Source organism: Giraffa tippelskirchi, chromosome 10 (assembly GCF_054371585.1).
Source record: "Giraffa tippelskirchi isolate mGirTip1 chromosome 10, T2T-mGirTip1v1.2.pri, whole genome shotgun sequence".
NCBI lineage: Eukaryota > Metazoa > Chordata > Mammalia > Artiodactyla > Giraffidae > Giraffa > Giraffa tippelskirchi.
In genome coordinates this window covers 55,232,048-55,256,240 of record NC_137284.1, presented here as the reverse complement: position 1 = coordinate 55,256,240, position 24,193 = coordinate 55,232,048, and the positions used below count along the sequence as shown (strand labels likewise).

Sequence of the window (24,193 nt, the reverse complement as noted above, 5' to 3'; positions counted from 1 at the left end):
AGAGGCTCACACTTACCCAGGTGGGTAAATAAAACAGACGTCATGTGGGTCCACATCTCTCAGGGTCATGTGAAGGCAGGAGGGAGGCATATGGACAGGCTGCACCTCCCTTTACAGCTCAGACCCCTAGCAGCTGAGCAGGGGGCGGGGCACAGGCGCAGGGCGGGGAGGGCAGGAGGCAGCAGAGGCAGCCACGTGCTGGTGAGCGCTTCATCCTGTCCTGGACTCCCGGTGGGAATTAGCAGCAGGAGCCCCTCGCTTCCTTCCAGCCCCTGAGCTGGTGTGACCTGTGCCCTTGTGACCTCAGAGGTGTATGGTTGGACTCCCAAACCCTCTTTAATCTTATCTCTTTGTATTTAGACTGTTTTTGATATAGAAATATGGTAATGTGGCCATAGGCATCTTCCTGGGACTTTCCAGGTGGCTCAGTGGCAAAGAATCCACCTTCCAATGCAAGAGACGCAAGGGACATAGGTTCGATCCCTGGGTCAGAAAGATCCCCTGGGGAAGGAAATGGCAACCCACTCCAGTATTCTTGCCTGGGGAATTCCATGGACAGAGGAGCTTGGCAGGCTACAGTCCATAGGGTTGCAAAGAGTTGGACACGACTGAGTGTGCACACACTCACACACACACACATAGAGGCATCTTCATGGGTATAGCTTTGTATTTCATTTCAATTATTTCCTTAGGACAGCATCCTTTTATTTTGAGAGAAAAAGGCAAGGAAGCTTTTTGTAGGTCAGTGACTATGAATATTTTTTATGATACCAAATTATTTTACAAAAACCTTATGCTCATTTGCTCTGCCAGCAGCAATAAATAAATAAATACAGTTTTGCACTATTGGGGATAGTGTAAATTAATGCAGGCACTCTGGAGAACAATATGAAAATTCCTTAACAAACTAGGAATAAAACTACCATATGACCCAGCAATCCCACGATTGGACATTGTTGTTGTTCAGTTGGTAAGTCGTGTTTGACTCTTTGTGACCCCATGGACTGCATCATGCCAGGCTTCCCTGTCCTTCACCATCTCCTGGAGTTTCCTCAAATTCATGTCCACTGAGTCAGTGATGCTATCTAACCATCTCATTCCCTGACATCCTCTTCTCCTTTTGTCTTCAGTGTTTCCCAGCATCAGGGCCTTTTCCAGTGAGTTGGCTCTTCGCAGCAGGTGGTCAAAGTATTGGAGCTTCAGTTTCAGCATCAGTCCCTCCAATGAATATTCAGAGTTGATTTTCTTTAGGATTGACTGATTTGATCTCTTTGCTGTCCAAAGGACTCTCAAGAGTCTTCTCTAACACCACAGTTCAAAAGCATCAATTCTTTGGGGCTCAGCCTTCTTTAAGGTCCAACTCTCATATCCGTACATGACTACCAGAAAAACCATAGTTTTGACTGGATGGACCTTTGTTGGCAAAGTGATGTCTTTGCTTTTTCATGCTGTCTAGATTTGTCAGCTTTCTTTTCAAGGAGCAAGCGCTTTTTAATTTTATGGCTGCAGTCACTGTCTGCAGTGATTTGGGAGCCCAAGAAGATAAAATCTGTCACTGCTTCTACTTTTTCCCCTTCTATTTCCCTGGAGTGGCTACCCACTCCAGCATTCTTGCCTGGAGAATTCCATGGACAGAGCAGTCTGGCAAACTACAGTCCACAGGGTTGAGAAGAGTTAGGCATGACTGAGCGACTAACACTTTCATGCTACTGGGCGTATACCCTGAGAAAACCACTATTCAGAAAGATACATGCAGCCCAGATTTCACTGCAGCACTGTTTACAGTCGCCAGGACATGGAAGCAGCCTGGATGTCTGATGACAGAGAATGGGCAAAGGTGTGATACATATATGTAATTGACTACTACTTAGCCATAAAAAGAAATGAGGTGGGAGTCAGTTGTAGTGAAGTGGATGAACCTAGATCCTATCATACAGAGTGAATAAGTCAGAAAGAGAAAAACAAATATTGTAATTAATGCATATATATGGAATCTAGAAAAATAGCACTGATGAACCTATTTGCAGGGAAGAAATGGAGACACAGACTTAGTGAACAGACTTGTGGACACAGTGGTGGAAGGAGAAGGTAGGATGAATTGAGAGAGTAGCATTGAAATGTAAAAACATTACACTACTATGTGTAAAATAGATAGCCAGTGGGAATTTGTTGTATGACACTGGGAGCTCAAACTGGTGCTCTGTGAAAACCTAGAGAAGTGGGATGGGATGGGAAGGGGGAGGGAAGTTTGAAGGGAGGGGGTATATATATAGTTATGACTTATTTGAGTTGTTGTATGGCAGAAATCAACACAAAAAAGCAATTATCCTCTAATTAAAAAATACAGTTTTGCTTTCTCCTAAATAGAGTTGGGTATCATAAACCAGATCGTAGATGCTAGTTGAGAATGTATGGTTGAGGAGGACGTGTGGGCAGATGTTGTCTTATTTAGCCATTCGTTCTTAGAGTGACCTGTACCCTGGGGACTCCATGTTGAACAGATGGGCAACACCCAGTGGAAGGAGCCTGGAGGAAAGGGCACTGGCATGGTCACCTTATACGGTGATGTGTGGCCTTGGAAGATCTTTGCTCTGATGGCCAAGTTGCACACAGTGTGTGCCTCCTTGTTGTAGCAGCCACAAGGCTGAAGAGTCTTCCTAGTGCAACACAGCTGAACTACAGACACACCCGGTTGTGCTTTATTTTGCAGGTAAATCATACTTTTGATTTTGTGGGCAAGTTGACGACTTTATCAGAAACACTGCTGAACGTGTCCAGCATTTTTCAGAGCAGCGGAAACGGCCAGATGCTCCACCAGCTGCAGGTGAGAGGTGGCCCCTTTGCCACCAAGGGCTGGGAGACCCCAGGTGTGTCTGCAAAACCAGAGGTGTCCTTTAGAGGGTGCTAGAGAGACACCTGGGGCTTGGCTTTCCCGGGTGACTAATAATGTTGATGTAAAATTGCATAAGTGTGAAAACTTCTTGTAAATGATCAGTTGTTTTGCCCATGTAAGATGTTACTGCTGTGAGAATGATCAATAATTCATTAATATTTATTTGTGCTTTAAATTCCATATTAACTTAAAGCTATTTTTTTTTTTTTTTGAGCAGAGAATGATTTATTTCGGGGCCATGCAAGGAGACAAACAACTCGTGCCTTGAAAAACCCTGAGTTCCCCAAAGGGTTTCAGTTTTTTATTGGAATATATTTGCTTTACACTGCTGTGTCAGTTTCTGCTGTACAGCAAGATGAGTCAGCCATACATATACATATATCCCCCCTTTTGGATTTCCTTCCCATTTAGGTCACCACAGAGTATTGGTTCTAGTTCCCTGTGCTATACAGTAGGTTCTCATCAGTTATCTATTTTATACATAGTTTCAATAGTGTATACATGTCAATCTCAATCTCCCGATTCCAATTCATCAGCCCCTGCCAACTGAAAGCTTTGTGGAAGGTTTGCATGCTTTTGAACTGTGGGCCTGTTAAAACCCTTTATTCCCTAATATTCTGTATTGAGAACATAATGTATTCCAAAAAATCATGGACTGTAGCTTCAAATGTCTCAACCTCTTCAGAAAAGGACAGTCATTAATTACAAACTTTAATCAAGGTAGGTCACATGATAACTTTTCAGGGCATCTGTGTCACTCTGACTTGAGCTTGAAAAAATATACCTACATTTTGTTCTTGTGTGGTTTACTTCTTATCCACCAGACATGTAGCTCTAGGTGGTCCTGAGCAGGGACTCAGAGCTGGAGAGTCTGGATTCCCAGCCCTGTCCCCAGTGCTTTGTGATCTTGAACTTCTCTGTGCCTGGGGCTTCTTACCTGTGAAGGGAGCAAAGAACCATAGTTATGAGCTGTGAAGCAATTTAAATTATGTAAAGCACTGGTATGTAGGAAGATGTCTCTGCGTCTGGGTCCTTCCCAAAGCAGATACTGAGATGAGATTGCATGTGTGAGGATTTTGTCAGGGAAAGAGGAGTTGGGGCAGAGGCAGGGAGGCAGGAAAGTAGGAGAGGTTGGTGAGGCAGGGGAGGCAGGTAGGCAGAGGGAGGCAGAAGGAGGCAGGGGAAGCAGGGAGGCAGGTGAGAGTGGGGAGGCAGAGGGAGGCGGCGGAGGCTGGTGGGGCAGGGGAGGCTGGGGAGGCAGAAGGAGGCTGGGGAGGCAGGGAGGCTGGGGAAGCAGAGGGAGGCTGGGGAGGCAGAGGGAGTCAGAGAGGCAGGGAGGCTGGGGAAGCAGAGGGAGGCAAGGGAGGCTGGGGAGGCAGGGAGGCAGGGGGTGCAGGGGAGGCTGGGGAGGTAGGGGAGGCTGATGAAGCAAGGGAGGCAGGCTGTGGAGGCAGAGGGAGGCGGAGGAGGCTGGGGAGGCAGAGGGAGCAGGGAGGCAGAGGAGGGTGGAGAAGCAAAAGGAGGCAGGGGAGGCAGGGAGGCTGGGTAGGCAGAGGGCGGCTGGGTAGGCAGAGGGAGGCAGGGAGGCAGGAGAGGCAGGGGAATCAGGGAGGCTGGGGAATCAGAAAGGCTGTGGAGGCAGAGGGAGGCTGGGAAGGTTGGGGAGGCAGGGGAGTCTAGGAAGGCAGAGGGAGGCTGGGGAGGCAGAGGGAGGCTGGGAAGGCTGGGGAGCCAGGGGAGTTTGGGTGCTGGGTCCCCAGTCAGCAGATCTGGCCCTGCAGAATGGGGGCTGGGGGGCTGGGGGGCTGGTTGGAAACACCCCACAAGCCCCTGTGTTTAGTGAGTGCCTCTCATTGAGCTGAAGTCAGTTACCATGGGGAGGGGTTCCTGTGTCAGGGCGCTGTGACTCTTAGGAGTGACCTTGGTGGTGGTCACGGCTAAGAGCAGCCTGGGGAGGTGTGGCCTCTGGGCAAGCTGAGGATTTCCAAGCATAGCAGTGGGCCTTGGCCGGTTCCATTCCTGGAGCTGGAAGCCCGTGATGCTCTTGTGGTGGGCATGGCTGTTACTGTTTTCTTCTTTGTTTACTTGTGGGTTCATCTGCTGACATAAAGATCAGGAGACATTTTCTGTTATGAATCGTATGTGGTAAATAGTTCAGGCTATGATAAGGGCTCTGCTATAACTACAAATGATTCCATGCAATGCGTGTGGGTGTGCTTAGCCCTTTCAGTTGTGTCAGACTCTTTGTGACCATGTGGACTGTTGCCTGCCAGGCTCCTCTGTCCGTGGGATTCTCCAGGCAAGAATACAGGCATGAGTTGCCATGCCCTCCTCCAGGGGATCTTTCCGACCCAGAAATTGAACCCATATCTCCTGTGGCTCCTGCATTACAGGCGGATTCTTTCCCACTGAACCACTGAGGAAGCCCTACATGCAGGATAATAAACAGCAAATCGAGTCTCTAGAGAGTAGCATGAGAATGTAACAGTGCCCAAATTCATCTCAAGAATCAGCTGGTTTGTGGAGGGGTAGGGAAAAATTAGGAGTTTGGGATTAACAGATAGTCACTACTATATATAAAATAGATAAACAACAACTTACTGTATAGCACAGGGAACCATATTCAATATCTTGTAATAACCTAAAATGGAAAAGAATACTAAAAACAATATAAGACTACACATATGTATAACTGAATCACTATGCTGTACAACTGAAACTAACACAACTTTGTAAATCAAACATACTTCAGTAAAAGAGAAAAAGTCAGGTAGTTTCATGGCGAAATCTTCAGTTTAGTTGAATGCTGTTTACACAGTAGTCCAGTTAGAAATGAAAGCCACTTACTCAGTCACTTGAAGAACTTTTTGCTAGGAGAATGAAGTATGGTGAGTGGCTCTATTTCTTAGCATCAGGATCACATTCAAGGAGCGTCCGTAATATCCTTGGACTTTCAATAACTGATGCCAGGGTCCTTCCTTGGTCTGGCTCTGCCCCCAGAGGGTCAGGTTAGTATTCTGCTGATGCCGGCAACCCTGACTTACTTTTTCCTTCAATTAAAAGCATCTTTTTGTGGAGATGTTGCTGAGATTAAATGACTAATACGTATAAAGTGCCTCCCACAGTGGTGGGCGAGTAGCTAGTGCTCAGTGAAAGAAGATCCCTGGAGACGTAAATGGAAACCCACTCCAGTGTTCTTGCCTGGAGAAAACTATGGATAGAGGAGCCTGGTGGGCTACAGCCCATGGGGTCACAAGAGTCGGACATGACTTGGTGACTGAACAGCAGCAGCGGCAGTGTAAGAATATAGATAAGATTTTAAAAAAGCAGACCCTGAGGTTTCACCACGAAGTCCTGTCATCTGTAGACAAGAGTCGATAAAATCATCACATATAAGGTGACTGTGAAATTAAAGAGCTAAATGCAGAAGGTGGTTCTTATTTGAAAACTGTCAGAAGTCCTCAAGTTATAAAGTTGTTTGGTAAAGCTAAGTCAGGATAACATCAATATTCTCCAGGGAGCTGACAAATCCCCAAATTAATCCCCACTCAGAACTCCCCTCCCTTTGCCTAATCCTGCCTTGGTGCCCCGCATCTGTATTCTCACTCTCAGTGGCTTGTCGAGTATAGTAAGTGGGTGGTACCACAGTGCAGGTGTGCATGTGCCAGCTGCAGGATAAGCGGGCAAGATGCCATCAAGCTGATTAAAGGAATTGTGGAGAACCTTCCACAGGGAAACCTTGGACCAATGAGGTGGAGCTGGAACTGTCAATAGTGAAAGAAGATGTGCATAATGATACGAAATGTGCTTCCAAAGGGAAGGCTTTGAATATTGCAGGTTCAAGACAGGGTTTGGGAAAAGGCTGAAACCTTTCATCAATGTTTTTGTAACAATGATCCCCTCTTTACAACTGGCCCGTGGAAAAGGCAACACAAAGGATTTATATAAAGGACCACCAAATCGCTTTGTTAGAAAGATCTGAAAAAAAATCAACACTGAATTAATTCTTTGTTTTTAATGAGTGTGTCCTAAATGATTCAGGCGTGTTCACCTCTTTGTGACCCCATGGACTGTAGCCTGCTAGGCTCCTCTGTCCATGGGATTCTCCAGGCAAGAATACTGGAGTGGGTTGCTATGCTCTCCTCCAGGGGATCTTCCTGACTTAGGGATCGTACCTGCGTCTCTTACGTCTCTTGCATTGGCGGGAGGGTTCTTTACTACTAGCACCACCCAGGAAGCCCCTTATTTTCAGTATTAGTGCATAATTACAACTATAACCCAAATTGTTTTCAGTATTAATGCATATTTACAATTATAACCTAAGTGGTTTACTTTTGTTTTTCAAGTAAAGTCCTAAGCAAATGCTGTCCTGTTATTCACTGGGGTGTTTTAAAACCCTTTTCATGTGAGACAGAATATGCGAGACAGAATATGCGAGACAGAATAAGAGACACAGATGCATAGAACAATTTTATGGACTCTGAGGGAGAAGGTGAGGGTGGGACGTTCTGGGAGAATAGCATTGAAACATGTATATTATCATATGTGAAACAGAACACCATTCCACGTTCGATGCATGAGACAAGGGCTCAGGGCCGGGGCAATGGGAAGACCCAGAGGGATGGGATGGGGAGGGGGGTGGGTGGGGGGTCCAGGAAGGGAAACACATGTAAACCCATGGCTGATTCATGTCAATGTATGGCAAAAACTATTACAATATTGTAAAGTAAAAAAAAAAAAAAACCCTTTTCAGATGACTCACTTTTTGTGCCGTTTTCCTATATCACGAAACTTGAAATAAACCAAGCAAGTATTATTTGACAAGAGGAATGGTGAGATTATTTTTGTTAAACTATATTGTTTTCCTCTAGGAAGCCCTGAAAAACAAATTTATAAGAAGCTTTATAAAAAGCCAGCTGCACATTGATGTAGGCAAACTGACTGAAAAGCTTCAGATCTTCGGTAAGTATGGTGGATGGTGTGGTGGGTCCACCCTCTGGCCAGAAAATTTCTGGGTGACACAGACAAGCCACGGCTTCAACCCCCAGTTTCTGGTTTCTCATCTGTTAGATGAAGAGATTAAATTAAATATACTCCATAGTTTGCTTATAACTGAAGCTTTCTGACTTGCTGATTCAGGGCTTGAATAGTAAGGGACTTAGTTCAAAAGGAAGGGTTCTGATTTAAATACATGAATTGAGAGGTATAACACAAGTTTATAAAAGAAATGGCTATCACTGAGTTACTAAGTCAATTGAAAGCATTTATACTGATTTGAAGATCTGAAGCTTAGATAAAAAATTCATCAATCAGCAAATGTTTATCGCATGTCTACAGTTTATCAATCCGTGACTTCGTTTAGATACTCAACAACTGTTTTGTGAACATGCAGGAAAGTCAGGCTCTGAGCGAGAATCTGACTTGCCAGGTGCATCCCAGGGATGCTCCCCGGAGCCTGGACCAGCAGATGGCAAAATGGAAATACTTCCGGGAGGGAAGGAAGGATGTCAGGCCATCTGAGGCCCCCGGCATTGTGCTCATGCCCAAGACAGGGGCTGGGTCTGCCTGGAGCATGGGGGATAGTGGGGGCAAGGCATTAGTGGTTTACGGCCTTAGAAAGCTCAACAGTATTTTTAAATAGATATTACTGCCTTGAATCATGTTTTCATGTAGTTAAAGCAGACTTGAAAATGCAGTCATTCTAGAAAACTAGCAAGTGGCTCCATTGCGAGCTGTGGGGTGAGGACCAGATGTTTCCTGTCCCGACACTGAGGTTCATTACTCTGTGTGCCTGCAGCCCCACTAGGGTTGCCTTGGGGCACAGGGACCAAATGCTTCTCCAGCACCCTGCTGAGAACCCATACCACTTCTCAACAGGTTTCTATTTTCCGTATTATTCAGTGAAGTGTTGGGGTTTTTTTTTTTTTTTTTTGGTTCTTCAATTGTTTGAAAGTTTATAACTTAATTTAAAAATATTTGGAATTTTCTGCTTATCTTTGTGTTACTGACTTCCAGCTTCAGGTTGCAGTGGTCAAAGCATGTACAGTCAATATGACTTCATTTGTTCCAAATTTGTTGACTTAATGCCTCTGCGTGGTTAGCCTGGCTTCTCCACATAACAGTTCTATGTGGGGAGGGCATGCAACCCTGTATGTCCTTGGTTTTTGTAAGCCTGTTCTGTTGGTTATTAAGAAGTATGTGTTTATATTTCCCGTTATGGTTGTGAATTTGTCTGTTTCTCCTTAATTCTGTCAGTTTAGGCTTGATTTGAGACTGTATTTAATTTTCTACTGAGAACACGTAAGATCTTTGTTTTCTTATGTTTGTATTTAAAATTTTTCTTGTTTCCTTCCAGTAGTTTTACTTTGACCTGCTTAGGTACATTTTACATCACGAATTTCCTGCTTTGTTTTTGAGGCACTTCTTGAATTAGTTTTTTGATATTGTACATTTTGGGAGAGTGTTAGTCATTTTCTCTTGATATGTTCAGTTCAGTTCAGTCACTCAGTCGTGTGCAACTCTTTGCAACCCCATGAATCGCAGCACGCCAGGCCTCCCTGTCCATCACCAACTCCCGGAGTTTACCCAAACTCATATCCATCGAGTTGGTGATGCCATCCAGCCATCTCATCCTCTGTCGTCCCCTCTCCTCCTGCTTTCAATCTTTCCCAGCATCAGGGTCTTTTCAAATGAGTCAGTTCTTTGCATCAGGTGGCCAAAGTATTGGAGTTTCAGCTTCAGCATCAGTCCTTCCAATGAACACCCAGGACTGATCTCCTTTAGGATGGACTGGTTGGCTCTCCTTGCAGTCCAAGGGACTATCAAGAACTCTCTCCAACACCACGGTTCAAAAGCATCAATTCTTCGGCACTCAGCTTTCTTCATAGTCCAACTCGCACATCCATACATATGTTACTTCTGACCAATTTTCTCCCTAATTCTCCTCTGAAACTCCAATTAAACACCATCAAAGATTTTCTTTGTCCATATGCTTGTTGTATCCTTTTCTCTTGTTTTCTAATCTTTTTTCCTCTGTGCTTCAGTTTGAGCTTTTTTTTTTTCTTGCTTTTTTAAATCCACTAATTCTCACCTCAGCTGAGAGTTCTTTGTTTCATTTGTCCTATTTCCCAATCTAAACTTGCAATTTGATCCTGGGTTTTATTATTATTATTATTTTTTGGCCATACCTCTTGGCATCTGGGATCTTAGCTTCCCAACCAGGAATTTAAATCTGTGCCCCCTGAAGTGGAAGCGCAGAGTCTTAACCACTGGACTGCTAGAGAAGGCCCCGGATTTTTTTTTTTTTTAATAATAATAGTTTTCAGTTCTTTGCTGAAATTCTCCCTGATTTCATCTAATTTTTGGACAATTGTATCCAAAGATTTTTGAAGCATGTGTTGAGTCTCTTGTTAGTTTTTCATCTTTTTTTCCTCTGGGTTTTTGGTTATTCTGTTTTATGTCCATGAATACTAATCAGTTGGCAGTATCTCTGGAAGCTCTTTGAAGCCTTCACACAGATTTTTAAAAATCATCTATATTTTCTAGTTGTTTGTCTTCAGCAAGTTGTCCATCACTATTATTAATACTTTAATATTGGATCTTTTTAATCTGCAGACAATTGTCCTTCACATATCAGATATTTTCCTGCATTTCATTGAATCTTTCACCTGTATGTAAAAAATAATGTCATTTTAATCTTTAGGTTCATTTTTGATCATTGTTTCTGTTTTTTGTTATTCATTTTGTTTGAATTCTCTCTTTCATGTTGGATGGTTTCTTTAAAATGTTTGGTGAGGTTAAGAACGAGGTGCTAAAACCCAGTTGGATGTTTCTCATGTGCATGGAGCTTATTGGGACTCAGTTTCCTTCTGTGGGTCTCAGCTGAGGGAGGGCTTGTCTCCAGGGGCACCTGGCAGGGTCACAGCTGGTGAGATGCTATGGCCAGGACAGCTCCCCTAAGAGGTAGCTGTGGCCCAAATGTTGGGAAGCCTTCATCTGGAAGAGACAAAAGCATCAGGATGGAGGCAGCTGTTGAACATCATCCTTAGGGCCAGAAATGGGGGATCTTAAATCTTCTTGCTGGTCACGGCTCATACCAGTGTGTCTCAGGTCCTCAGTCGTAAGCATCGAACGGGAAAAATGCTCAGCTTCTATGGGCAAAGCTTGGCTGAAATCACTGTAGAATCTTGTCCCCCATGCCTGTGTGAGCCTCTGAGTCTTGCTGCCTTTGCAGGCTGACTGGGGCCCCGCGGCCTTCCTGAACCTCCTGCTCCTTGGTCCTGTGTATCTTCCCTCCTTCTCATTGTGTGTGATACAGACCCAGAAGAGAGAAGCGGGCCTGGTCCAGTCCTCTCATGGTGGGCTTTTGTGCCCTGTCCTGTTTCCATCCTCTCCTGTGGAGGTGGCCTCCCAGCACTCCCCAGCGCCCCCGTCAGGCAGGGGAGGGCATTGCAGAGTTCAGACTCAACAAATGGTGAAGACTTGAGGGGCTCTTTGTGTTACTTTCACTCCACCGAGTGAGAGCTCTTTCCACCTACATGCTGCTTGCTACTTTCGGGGGTTGAGGGAGGCTCTGCATGGGACCCCGAAGCCCATGGCATTTGTGTGGCACTACTTTTCTAACAATACACATGTACACACACATGCACATGTGTGCACACATACAGCTATAATGATTCAGTTATATAATGATTCAGCTATGCAAAGCCCATTTATAGCAGCTTTGGTTCTGTCCCTGGGAGACAAGTAAAGCCACACTCTGCAGAGGCCAAGTCACTCCTTATTCCATGAAGCCTCTGGAAGGACACACAGTGAAATTTTTGGTGAACTTCCTGGGTAAGCTTGTAGCACACACATTCCAAATGACAAACGATGGGCAACACAGAAATGCACCCCATGCTGTCAAATCTAACACTTTCCAGTTCTCTGTCAAAAACAAGAAGACAAAAATCCCAAACAGCCAGAGCCCCTCAGAGTGTGCAGCACTCCTATTTTCTAGCTGTTGAGCTTAGTTTCATTAGGAAGAATTGAATTAAGATTGGCGGCTAGTTCTCCTCTTCAGCAGCTGGAACCATGACAACAGGACATACTCAGTAAGCACTTATACACAGGAGGTACCCACGAAAGCTTAATCCTCAGGACGATCTCATAGGGGATTCTGGTTTCTTCACACTGCAGATGAGAACACAGACTTTGACAGATCAGATAACTTTCCAGCGTAAACATGGAGTTATAGTAGAGCTGCTTCAGGGGCAAAACTGGGTCTTGTCCCCATTGCGGACACCAATACCCGGCTGCCCTGGGCAGGTACAGAGGGGGAAAGGCTACCTCTCTGCCCAGAGCTGGGTTCCTCCAGCGCGTGTCTCTCACCTTCTTTCCCTTGGTTCTTCATTCCCTCCGGCCCCTGCTACTAACTTGCCCATTGGTTGCAGCCTCACCCTCTGTGATTTAACTGTTTTCTTTCCAAGTATCAACATTACAGGGAGCGTTTGTGAAAGTTTGCCCTCAGCATGTAAGTAGTAGTTTTTGCATGGAACAGAAGTGGGCTGTTTCGAGTAATTTTCTCACGAGGGAGTTTATTTGCATAATCCCTGCTGTAGGAACCATACATGATGTGCCGAGAAAACTTGCTATGTCCTCGTTTCACTCTCCTCAGGAGGGAAGTTGGACGCCATGTTGAACCACACGGGCGCCGGCCGCCTGCGCTCCCTGGGCCGCGTCCTGGTCGACCTGGGCTCCTGCGTCCTGCTGAACCGCTTCCAGGGCCTGGCCTCTGTTGCTGCCCTGGAAACCACAGCACAAGCCCTCCTGCGGAAGAACACTTTATTGGCCAGTAAGTATTCCGTTAACACGCGTGCGTATAAAGGCAGTGCTTGCATGTTTCCCCCCAAACGTGTCTTATCATGGCTCCAAAAGAAAAGGAGCGCTTTCCAGGTAAAATGAGTAAAGCAGAATTGGTTGCCTTGAGTTGGTGGAAAGATGGGCCTTGTATGCTATTTCCAGTGTCTGTTTTTCCCAGTTTATGAAACTAATTTACTAGTTTATTAAATTTTGCATGACACGTTACACTTTTCTTGATTAAACCTATGATTTCTTACATTTCTTTTATTATTACCATGGTGTCTCAACATCGTTGGTGTCAGCAAAGAAGAGACAGTGGCTAGTCCAAGTCTTATTGATTCAACATGAATATGATGTATTCTTGTGTTCCTTTTGAATAAACAGTGAATTGTTTTTATTCAGCTTTGTATTAGTTTTCTAAGGCTGCTGTGACAAAGTATCACAGATTAGTGGCTTAAATAGCAGAAATTTGTTTTCTCACAATTCTGGCGTCCAGGTGTGGGCAGGCCTGGCTCCCTCAGAGACCTTGCTCCTCGGCCTGTGGAGGGCTGTCTGCTCCCTGTGTCTCTCCTCGCCTCGCCTCTGTGTGTGTCTTTCTAAACTTCCCCTTCTTATAAGTATCCCAGTTCTTCTGGGTTAGAGCACATCTTGTGACCTCATTTACACTTGGTGACCTCTGTAAAGACTCAGTCTCCAAATAAGGTCATATTGTGAAGTACTAGGGGTTAGGGCTTCAACTTATGAATTTCGGGAGGGCAGACTTCAACCCACAAGGGATTTTATATCTGAAGTTGGAAGAATTCCTATAGCAGAACACAGAATCCAAAGACATCAATTCTTAGGAACATCTATTATCCCATAGAAGGAAATCCTGATTATTTAAGTAGCCTCGTGTGATTTTTCAAGTCCTGAAAAAATGCAAAGGAAATTAAATTTTATGTATTTATGACACCACAGTGTTGGTTTTATTAAAATAAAAAAGATAGTTTTTTAAAATTACAGATATCATTTATGAATATTGACATAAAAATCTTGAACAAAATGCAAGCAAACCAAAGCAGTACTTTAAAAGGATTATATTACCATGACCAAGGGAGATTCATTCCTGGAATTTGAGAATATGTTAACAGACACAAATTAATTAATGTGATATGTCACTTTAATAAGATGAAGGGAAAAAAATCATCTCAATTGATGCAATAAAATAATTCCACAAAATTCCACATCGTTTCATGATAAAAACACTCAATGAGCTAGAAATAGAAGGAAACTTACCATGATAAAGGCCATATAAGAAAAACCCACAGCCAGCAAAAGATTCAGTAGTGAAAGACTGAAAGCTTTTCCCCTAAAGTCAGGAACAATGCCACTTTTGCCACTTCTAGTCAAGTTTATGGACTTCCCCAGTGTCTCAGTGGTAAAGAATTCACCTGCTGTGCAGGAGACACAAGAGATATGGATTCGATCCTTGGGTCAGGAAGATTCCCCTGGAGTAGGAAATGGATACCCGCTCCAGTATTCTTGCCTTTAAAATTCTATGGACAGAGGAGCCTGACTGGCTACGGTCCATGGGGTCATAGAGAGTTGGACATGACTGAGTACACACATTCATATACACAGTCAATATTATATTAGAAGTTGTAGCTAGAGCAAGTACTCAAGAAAAAGTAGGGAGTTAGGAGGTTTTGGTTCCACCTAGTGGCTGAGGGCTGTGTCACACAGATTAGCCTCACCTCCCCAGCGTGAGGCCCCTGCATGATGGGGGAAGGACTGAGCTGAATGTCTTAGATGGTCTGGTCAGACCGGTGCTGATGTGCTGTGAGCCTCTCCTAGGTTGTGATGACCCTTTGTTTGCCCTTTTCTGACCTTAGGCATCATATTCAACAGTTCCTTAGTTGGTAAGAACCTCAGCTCAGAATCTCTCCAGCTACCGCCCCAGGTCACCTATAGCATCCGGACCAGTGTCTTATATAGCATGAGAACGGATCTGGTGAAAAACCCTTTCTGGAAGTTCCACCCTCAGAGCCTCCCAGCCGATGGGTTCAAGTATAACTACATCTTTGTGCCGTTGCAAGACATGATCGAAAGAGCCATCATCTCGGTGCAGACGGGGCAAGAGGCCCTGGACCCAGCTGCACAGGCCCAGGCCATCCCGTACCCCTGCCACACCAGCGACCTGTGAGTACCCTGGCAGTGGGAGGGGCCCTGTGTTCGGAAACCGGATAGAGAAAAATCCTGGAGGTTCTGCATAGTCGTTCCACTAAAGAGCATTGGAAGAAAATCCATTCTCCATTTTGATTTCCTAAGGCTCATTTCTGTCTGAACCATTCAGATAGAAGAATAATGTGTTTGGTTAAAGCTGACACCAGGCATCTGTAGCCTCAAACACCCTTTGGAATAAATTTGATGAGTAGTATTCAAGGGGGATTCCTCCCACCTGAACTAGGGAATCAGAGAAAGCTTGTTTCTTCTTCAGCAGAAATCCTTATGGTTGAGGTCTGCGCCGCCCACATGTGGGGGGAGGGGGATTCCCAGAGGCCTGGGGTGGTGGCTTAGTGGGGTCTTTGTTGAACTGGGTGATTCAGTAGGTGATCTCGTGGGGTGACAGTGAGGGGAAGGTCCGTTGAGGGGACCCAGGGCAGTGCTCACCCTTGGGATGTTCTGTATTCGACACTCCAGAGTGAGACACGGGTGGTGATGTGAGTGGTGCTATGTTTAGAGAGATGTGCGTGCATTCTCATCCTTCTTCCTCTTTGATTATCCCAGTGGGTTAGTAAACAGGACTGGGAATGGAGAGGATGAAATCAGACTCCCTTCTCCAGGGCTGGGGAAGCCACACACTTCTGCATGTGCATCTGGCATAGGCTGGGAGGGAGGGCACAGCCCTGATATGAGCCTTGAGAGCCCCGAATTCACCCCCTCTCTGGGTGCCTTCCTCGCCCATATCATGAGTCACAAGGGACTCCAGCCTCCGTGCTGGAGAGGGCAGTGGAGGCAGAGAACCTGCATCAGCCTGGCATTGGGGTCGTGGATGGGTGGGGGGTAGATGAAGGGGAAAAGGCAGTCAGGAGGCCAGGAGGCAGAGCTGGGGTGAAAGGGGGTGGGGGCTGGAGGTTGACCACCACCCTGCACTCGCACTGATGTCATGCATCTTGAGAGACAAAAAAACAAAAGCTAGTTTCTCCAGTGCTTCTTCCTACATGTGGGATTTTGATTCAACATGCTCATCATTTTCTGTCTTTGAACTCCCGGGATGCTGCTAATAGAGGCAGGGCACAGAGAAAACACTATTAACAAAGGCGTTATTAACATGCAGATCAGGGATTCGCCACCTTGAGAAAAAGCGATGGTGACAATGAAATGTTTATGAAGATCAGAGTATCCTTTTAAAAAGACTTAAATGAGAATGTTTGATTTCCTAATTTCAAAGTTTGTTGAGAGGCTTTTGTTTGGGTTCCAGAGTAAGGATAAATACTCAGAAGAGTCTGGAACACGTTTGTTTGATTCATGCTGTCCAGATAACAGGGAGGTGACAGACAGTCCTGTTTCTGAGGTCACTTAGACATCCCGAATTTAATATGTTTCCTTTTTTATTAGTTTTTATAAACAAATGGCTGTCAAGAGTTGAGAAAATAGAGAAAAAAACCCCCATACTTCATACCCTCTCCTAAATCATAAGTTGGTTTATTTTGTTTGCAGAGTATCCTTGCTGACCTTGTGATGCATATTTTATATACTTGAAATCATGAAATCTTGCTAAGAGTGCAAGTTTTTGTGCTGTTTCTTCATTTGAAGCCATTTATGGAGCATTTGCTATGTGTCATGTATGTACTTGACTGTCGTACTTGGTGGTGAAAATAGGTGTTGCCCCCCGCCTTCTGGAGCCTTGCAGACCAGGGTTAACCAGGACCTTGTGAACCCTGAGAACTGTGGTCACCCTCCCCTGTGGGATTCCCCAGGGGTGAGAGTCAGAGGACCTCTTCTCGCCCAGTTGGGAAGCTGGTGGAGGTGCACATGTGTCAACATTGGATACCAACCTCTTCCCTGAGGTCCGAGTGAGGATTTGAGGTCAAGCAAAATGACCATGATCCTCCTCCCCTGCCTCCTGCTCCTTTGTCTCCTCTCTGTCTGTAGTTACTCCCTTTTCAACACTTTCTCCTTCTGCGTGTTAAAAATTCACTTGGTGCGCATGTCATTTCCTTATTTTCTTGTTCTGTTGTTATTTTTTCAAAGAACTACACTTGGACTTGATCAATTCTCTTCTTTTGTCTTTTCTAACTTACTTGTTTCTGCTTTTATTTTTATTACTTCTTCACTTTTATGTACGGTCAATTGTTATGCTGTTTCTTTGGTACTTTTTAAAAAGATATTTATTTAATTTATTTATTTGGCTGCATTGGGTAGTTGCGGCATGCGAGGGATTCTCTCTAGTTGTGGTGCATGGGCTTAGTTGCCCCTCAGCGTATGGAATCTTCCCAAATCAGGGATCGAACCTGCATCTGCAACATTGCCAAGCAGGTTCTTAACCACTGGACCACCAGGGAAGTCTCTATGTCTTTGATAATTGAGACTCGTGTTTGATTCATTATTTTTAATGTTTTTTTCTCTTTACGTAGTTGCCTAAGGTGACAACTTTTCTTTCAATCTTTATTTTAACCACCTCCCATAGATCTGATATATGACTTAAAGTTCATTGTTTTCTAGACACTTGCAGTATGGGTTTCTATTATCTTCTTGACCCAAGAGCTGTTTAAGTAAAATTTCTTTCAATTTCCAGATGGAAATTCTCAGGAATTTTAAGCATATGAAATTACTCAGCTTACTCCTAATAAGAAAAATTCAAATTAAAACTAGTCTGAGATAGCATTTAAAAAATCAGATTGACAAAAATCCAAAAATTGCATCATACTCCAAATTGTCCAATATTGCTGATAAATCCTAATTCTTGCATTTGCCGCCGGAAGATACTGTCTTAATCATTTTCACTTTTTGAATTTATGGCATTTTCCTCTGTCAACTAGTATATAATCTGATGAATGATTTATGTGCACTTGAAAAGAATTTTTAATTTCCTGTTTTTGTAGTGGAAAATTTACCTACATTAACTTTGTTATTTAGGAGTTCTCTGTCCTTTTTGTGTCCACTTCATCTGTCCTGAGCTAAGAGAGAAATCACAGTCCCTGCTTCTGGAATGTGCCCTTGATTTTTCCTGTGGTTTGGCCTTCTAGTCTTGAGGTTGAGTTGCTCCACGTAGAACTGTGAATAACTGTGTTCTGGGTCTTTCTTATGTAGTATGTCTTTAGTATGTCTTATTAGTATGTCCTTAGTAGTATGTCATTCTACTTTGTATGTGATTAAATTAATGGTTTCTTCTTTTCCTCCTTTCTTCTCTCTCTCTGGATTCCCATTTGCTGCCATGCCCTTTGCCCATCCTTTCATCTTAGACTTTTCTGAAGTGTTTTCTTTCAGGCATGTCTGTTGTGAGCAGCACATAACTTCTTACACAGGTGAGGTTAGCTGTTTAACAGTATGAAATGGAATTTCATGTGTATATGGTCTTAGTTGTGTCTTATATTTTTCTTACTTATATTTAATCATGTTTTGCTGTTGTTCTAGTGGTTGCCTTGTAGTTGTAACTTTGTATAAATGTTGTCAACCCATTTTTTTTTACCTTGACCAGTTAAAAGACATGATTTTTCTTCTTCCACTAATGTCCTCCTTTGTACCATTAGAAGATGACTGAACTTGTAGTCTACATTTGTTAGTGTTAAAAAAGTAGCCTTCAAAAAAAAGATTGATTTATTTTTACGTTTTGACTGTGGTGGGTCTTCATCGCTGCGTGTAGGCTTTCTCGCGTTGCTTCGAGCGGTGGCTACTCTCTATTTGTGGTGTGCATGCTCTTCATTGTGGTGGCTCCTCGTTGTGGAGCACGGGCTCTAGATGGATGGGCCTCGGTAGTTGCAGCTCACAGGCTCTAGAACACCGGCTCGATAATTGTGGCGTCTGGGCTTAGTTGTGCTGCAGAATGTGGGATCTTCCCAGACCAGGGATGGAACCCATGTCCCCTGCACTGCAAAGCAGATTCTTAACCCCTGGACCGCCAGGGAAGGGAAACAAATAGCCTAATAATAGCCTTTGGTTTTGGATTTCACCAACTTTATTCTTCCCCTCTGGCTCATTTCCCCAATCTTGCAATTTTTGTTTTCTGTCTCATTTTTACATTTCCAGGAACAAAACGTTTCCAGTCTGTCTTGTCACCTTATTTTTAATATTTGTTTCAGTTTTATTTTTACTGGACATATAGTCACTTCTTGCTATTATCCTTTCACTGTACCAGTCATTCTTTTGTGGGATGGTTTGTCTTCTGGTAACTTCCTGATGAAGATCTCTTGAGATGATTTAACCTGAGTTCTTACATACATTTTTTTGTGTAACTCCCATGTGAACTTGATTATGTTTAGCAGCTTTTTCAAATAGTTGGCTGTCTCTTCCAAATATGTATCAGAATCGCAGTGTCAGTTTTTCCTTCTCATGTTGGTTTGGACTCATTTCCAGGAGCAGATTGGAAAAGGGTTGAGCTATACATCCATGTATTGTAATTTCTCTTCTGTTTTTTATTCTCTTTAATTTGCATGAAATGGCCTCACTCTGACAAGTCTGTGCAAAACATCTGGACTTCACTGGATCTTGGATAGTGACTCCAAGAACCCCAGAGTCTGGTTCATCCAGCTCCAGGCCCCTCATGACTCTCTCCTTTACATAGGTGATGCTCTGTGAGGTTTAGCACCTAGTGTCCTAGAAAATCAGGGCACCCAGCAGTGGTTCTGCCCCAGTCATAGAGTTAAACGAGGCTGTGTTAGTGGCTGAACCCAAGGGATGTAAGGACTGCAGGATGAAGTGTGGGAGCTGGACTCACTGAGAGCATCTTGGGCAGCATGTATGCTGACCAGCCCGTCCCCACAGGTTCTTGAACAACGTTGGCTTCTTCTTCCCCCTGATAATGATGCTCACGTGGATGGTGTCTGTGGCCAGTATGGTCCGAAAGTTGGTTTATGAGCGAGAGATCCAGCTGGAAGAGGTAAGCGGCCTGGGGGAGGGGAAGGGGCAGCAACTGGTGGGGTGGCCGCTGCCCTATCACTGACCGCATACCCTGTGTGTTTGGCTGGGTCCTACTGTCCCAGGAGACTCGTGCACTTGGAAGCCCCGTGACCTGGCAGAGTTGTACGGGTGACATGTCTGGTTCACCCACAGAGAGGAAGCGAGGCTGAAGATGGGCCCATGAGAGTTGCTGACTCAGCATTGTTGGTGCTTATGTGACCTAGACGGACATACAGACAGAATTACCGTCTTCATTTACATTTGGAATTCTTTATGTGTAGCCTTGCTATTTTTGTTAAAACTTGAAACTATCAAAACTACTTTTAAGAATGAAAGTTCATAAAAGCATCCAGAAAAGACTGAGTCTCCCATTCAACTGGGCCGATGCCTGGGCACACATTATCCACTTGTTCATTAAAGAAAAGGAAAAGTGCAGAGAGTACAAAGTGCTTTTCATTCAGTTTTGACTAGAATCGCACTTTCGTTTTGTAGGTAGTTTACCTGTTTGGAATGCATGCATTCCTGGATTTCTGTGTTTCTTCCCCGTCTAGCTGCGCCCTGGTGTGAGGCCTGGGCCTCGGGATTAGTGATGCTGTGGGGGTGCGGGTGCATCCGAATTATTCTCATTTTCAAGCAATCAGCCCCACACCCAGAGATGTTACCCTGTTATAGATGGGCAAGTGGTAGGTGTAGTGGGTAGATTAATTTTAGCGTTATGATTTTAAACTGAGTTATTTTGCAAAACTCGCTCTAGAACCTGAGCAGTAACCCTCACAGAGAGCAGCTTAAGGCCCCGTGTTTCCTCCTTCATTTTTCTATTTGTTTTTATTAAACAAACCCAAGACAAACCAAATGACAAGTAAAAGAACAAAATCGAGAAAAGCTCAATAAACAAGGGAAGGCAGCAAGAGTGTGGCTGGTCAAGCTGGGGTCTGGGGTCCCTCCTTTCCTCCTGCCTTTTTAAAGCTGTGAGGTTGTTCTAAGTCACCTGGTCCCAGATCTCACCTGCTCACAGCCAGCGACCTGCTCTGTCAGGGTTTCATTCGCATTAAACGCTGACTCTGGACAAAGTGTCTGGTGCGCTGCCTCTGGGGCCAAGTGTCCATGACAGCGGCCACGGGAAGGATGAGCCCTGGCTAGCCTTCTCTCCTGCTCCCCCCTCCGCCCCACACAGCTGTGGTCTTCCCGGGAACCTGCCCTGCTCTCTCTCAGTCCTCGTGCTGACCTGCTTTCCTCCCTGGGTTAACAGTACATGAGGATGATGGGCGTGCACCCGGCCGTCCACTTCCTGGCCTGGCTCCTGGAGAATGTGGCCGTGCTGACTGTGAGCAGTGCTGCCCTGGCCCTCATCCTCAAGGTCAGCGGCGTTTTCATCTATAGCAGTGCCTGGATCGTCTTCCTCTTCCTCCTGGACTTCGGAGTGTCAGTGGTCACGCTGAGCTACCTCCTGAGCGCGTTGTTCAGCCGCGCGAGCGTGGCCACCCTGTGCAGCAGCCTGCTCTACACCGCCAGCTTTCTGCCCTACATCGTGCTGCTAGTGCTGCACGACCAGCTGGGTGTCATCGTGCAGACGGTCCTGGTAAGTATGCTGTCGTTCAGTCGCCCATTCATGTCTGACTCTTTGAGACCCCATGGACTGCAGCACACCAGGCCTCCCTGTCCTTCACCATCTCCCAGAGTTTGCCCAAGTTCATGTTCATTGAGTCGGTGATGCCATCCAACCATCTCATCCTCTGTCATCCCCTTCTCCTCCTGCCCTCAATCTTTCCAGCTTCAGGGTCTTTTCCAGTGAGTTGACTCTTTGCATTAGATGGCCAAAGTATTGGAGCTTCAGCTTCAGCATCAGTCCTTCCAATGAATATTCAGAACTGATTTCCTTTAGGATTGACGGGTTTGATATCCTTGCTGTCCAAGGAACTCTCAAGAGTCTTCTCCAACAACACAGTTCGAAAGCATCAGTTCTTCAGCGCTCGGCCTTCTTTAAGGTCCAAATCTCACATCCGTACATGACTACTGGAAAAGCCATAGCTTTGACTTTATGGACATTTGTCGGCAAAGTGCTGTCTTTGCTTTTTAATATGCAGTCTAGGTTTACCCTAACTTTCCTTTCAAGAAGCAGTCGTCTTCTAATTCCATGGCTGTAGTCCCCATCTGCAGTGATTTTAGAGCCCACGAAGAGGAAGTCTGCTGGTAAGTGTGCCATGCTGTAAAACTGCAAAACAAGACTGCATGTACCCGACAGCACGGCCAGCGCTCTCAGCGTGTCAGCGCACCGTTTCCAGCTCTTTGGGGCTTCCCGCCCCTGCTGGTCTGTCCTCCCCCTCAGAGGCAGCCTTGCGGTGGGGGGGGGGGGGTCACTGAAACCACAGAGGCAGCCAGTGAGAAACTGTCACTTGTTACCTAACAGGGACTGTCCTCTGAAGACTCTTTTTCACTCAGGAGCATCTTAAAGGAAGCACTTGACTCTCTTCTCTTTATGTTACCCATGGAATGAAACAGATTTCCAAAGCTATTTTAGAAGTAAAAAATACACATTTTCCTTGAAGTCTCATGGATTACTTTACATTAGGTGGAAAGACCTGTCCTTTGGCAACATCAGTCACTCATTTAAAATGTACCTCTCAAAGCATTAGAATACTTGCTGGTCTGTGATATAAATACTCAGAAGACAGACACTCATCTGCTTTTTGATGACTGTTACCTGGAAAGCATGGTGCTGACACACAGCAAAGACACAGGGCAGGCTCTCACCACTGGAAGGGACGAGGAGCTGAGGTTAAGGGTGTTGTTGTCGCGTAAACATCCCACGTGCTCAAGGGCAGGGCAGGTTCTCCACGCAGGCTGGGGAGTGTGGTTGGAGTCCCTGAGGGAGGATCTGAGGAGGGACCAGGGGAAGAGTCAGACAAAGACAAAAACACCCAGGTGCTGTATGTTGTCTGTTGAATGTGGAATCTAAAATATACAACAAACGACCATATAACAAGGCAGAAGATGACTCATGGATACAGAGAGCAAACTAGTGGTTACCGGTGGGGGTGGTGTTAAGGGAGTGGCTGCTGCTGCTGCTAAGTCGCTTCAGTCGTGTCCGACTCTGTGCGACCCCATAGACGGCAGCCCATCAGGCTCCACCATCCCTGGGATTCTCCAGGCAAGAATACTGGAGTGGGTTGCCATTTCCTTCTCCAGTGCATGAAAGGGAAAAGTGAAAGTGAAGTCGCTCAGTCGTGTCCGACTGTTAGCGACCCCATGGACTGTAGCCTACCAGGATCCTCCATCCATGGGATTTTCCAGGCAAGAGTACTGGAGTGGGGTGCCATTGCCTTCTCTGTAAGGGAGTGGAGGGAGGTGTAAGAGAGGGTAGAGGATTAAAAGGTGCAAACTGCTAGGCAGGAAATGAATGTTCCAAGGATGTGACATACAACACAGGGAATAGAGCCACTATTTTATGGTGACTTTATGTGGAATATAATCTGTAAAAATATTGAATCACTATGTTGTACACTTAAAACCAACAGAATATTGTTAAGTCAGTTGTACTTAAGTTATTAAGAAAAAGACTCCCAGTGCTGTCAGGGGACAACCAAGGCCTTCAGAGGTCTCCCGGCCCCCTCACTGGTTGGGGTGGGGGGTGGGGTCAAGGTCTCTGCTCATTTCATGCCTCAGAGTAAAATATCAATGCTTCCAAGAAAACTGAATTATTTTTTCTCTAACATCAGTAAGCCCTTCAATCTGACCTGGTTTCTACAAGTCATATGCATGGATTTGCATGGTGTTCATCAGTATTTTATCCACTGGTATGTGCTTATCAGTTTGGATTAGATTGTGTCCTACCTGTAGTCATTCATAACCAGTAATCTTGTGTGTTAATTAGGTGTTTGCAGAATAATGAAAACAGCTGGGACCACCTGGTGCCCCCATCATATACCCCTTACATATGGAAAATGAGCCATTGACCATCTGGCCTGAGTTTCAAATGATGTTTTTTGTTTTTTATTTCAGTCCTCAGATTTAAGGTTTTATGTATATGAAGCCTGATTTCCTTTTTATATGCTGAAATGGCTTCTAGCAAATAAAAAGTCTAACTCTGGTACATTATATTTTTAAATGTGAGATACTTTTCCAGTAAGATTTTCTTTTCTTAAACACAAGACCTCTCCACTGGAGATGAAATAACATTTTCCTCCAATGCACCCTCTTCTCACGTAGAATCGTGCGTGTTCGGCATCCAGTCTGCCTGCAGTGTGCTCCAGGGCATTGGCTTAATAATAAAACATAGTAAATTGCTCTATTCCATTTTCCACTGTTTGGTGTTATACGTTTCTAGGTACAGTGCATTGAATTTATGACACTTCAAACACTGCA

General features: G+C 44.9%; 1 protein-coding gene across 1 annotated transcript in view; it reads left to right on the top strand.

Annotated features, from left to right (window-relative positions):
- ABCA13 (ATP binding cassette subfamily A member 13) overlaps positions 1 to 24,193 on the top strand; it is a 413,377-nt gene that overhangs the window by 122,139 nt on the left and 267,045 nt on the right. The window contains exons 29-34 of the mRNA XM_081536362.1: positions 2,711 to 2,824; positions 7,765 to 7,855; positions 12,549 to 12,725; positions 14,605 to 14,911; positions 19,697 to 19,811; positions 21,081 to 21,410. Of these exons, the coding sequence (XP_081392488.1) occupies positions 2,711 to 2,824; positions 7,765 to 7,855; positions 12,549 to 12,725; positions 14,605 to 14,911; positions 19,697 to 19,811; positions 21,081 to 21,410 (1,134 nt within the window). The remainder of the gene's footprint in view (positions 1 to 2,710; positions 2,825 to 7,764; positions 7,856 to 12,548; positions 12,726 to 14,604; positions 14,912 to 19,696; positions 19,812 to 21,080; positions 21,411 to 24,193) is intronic.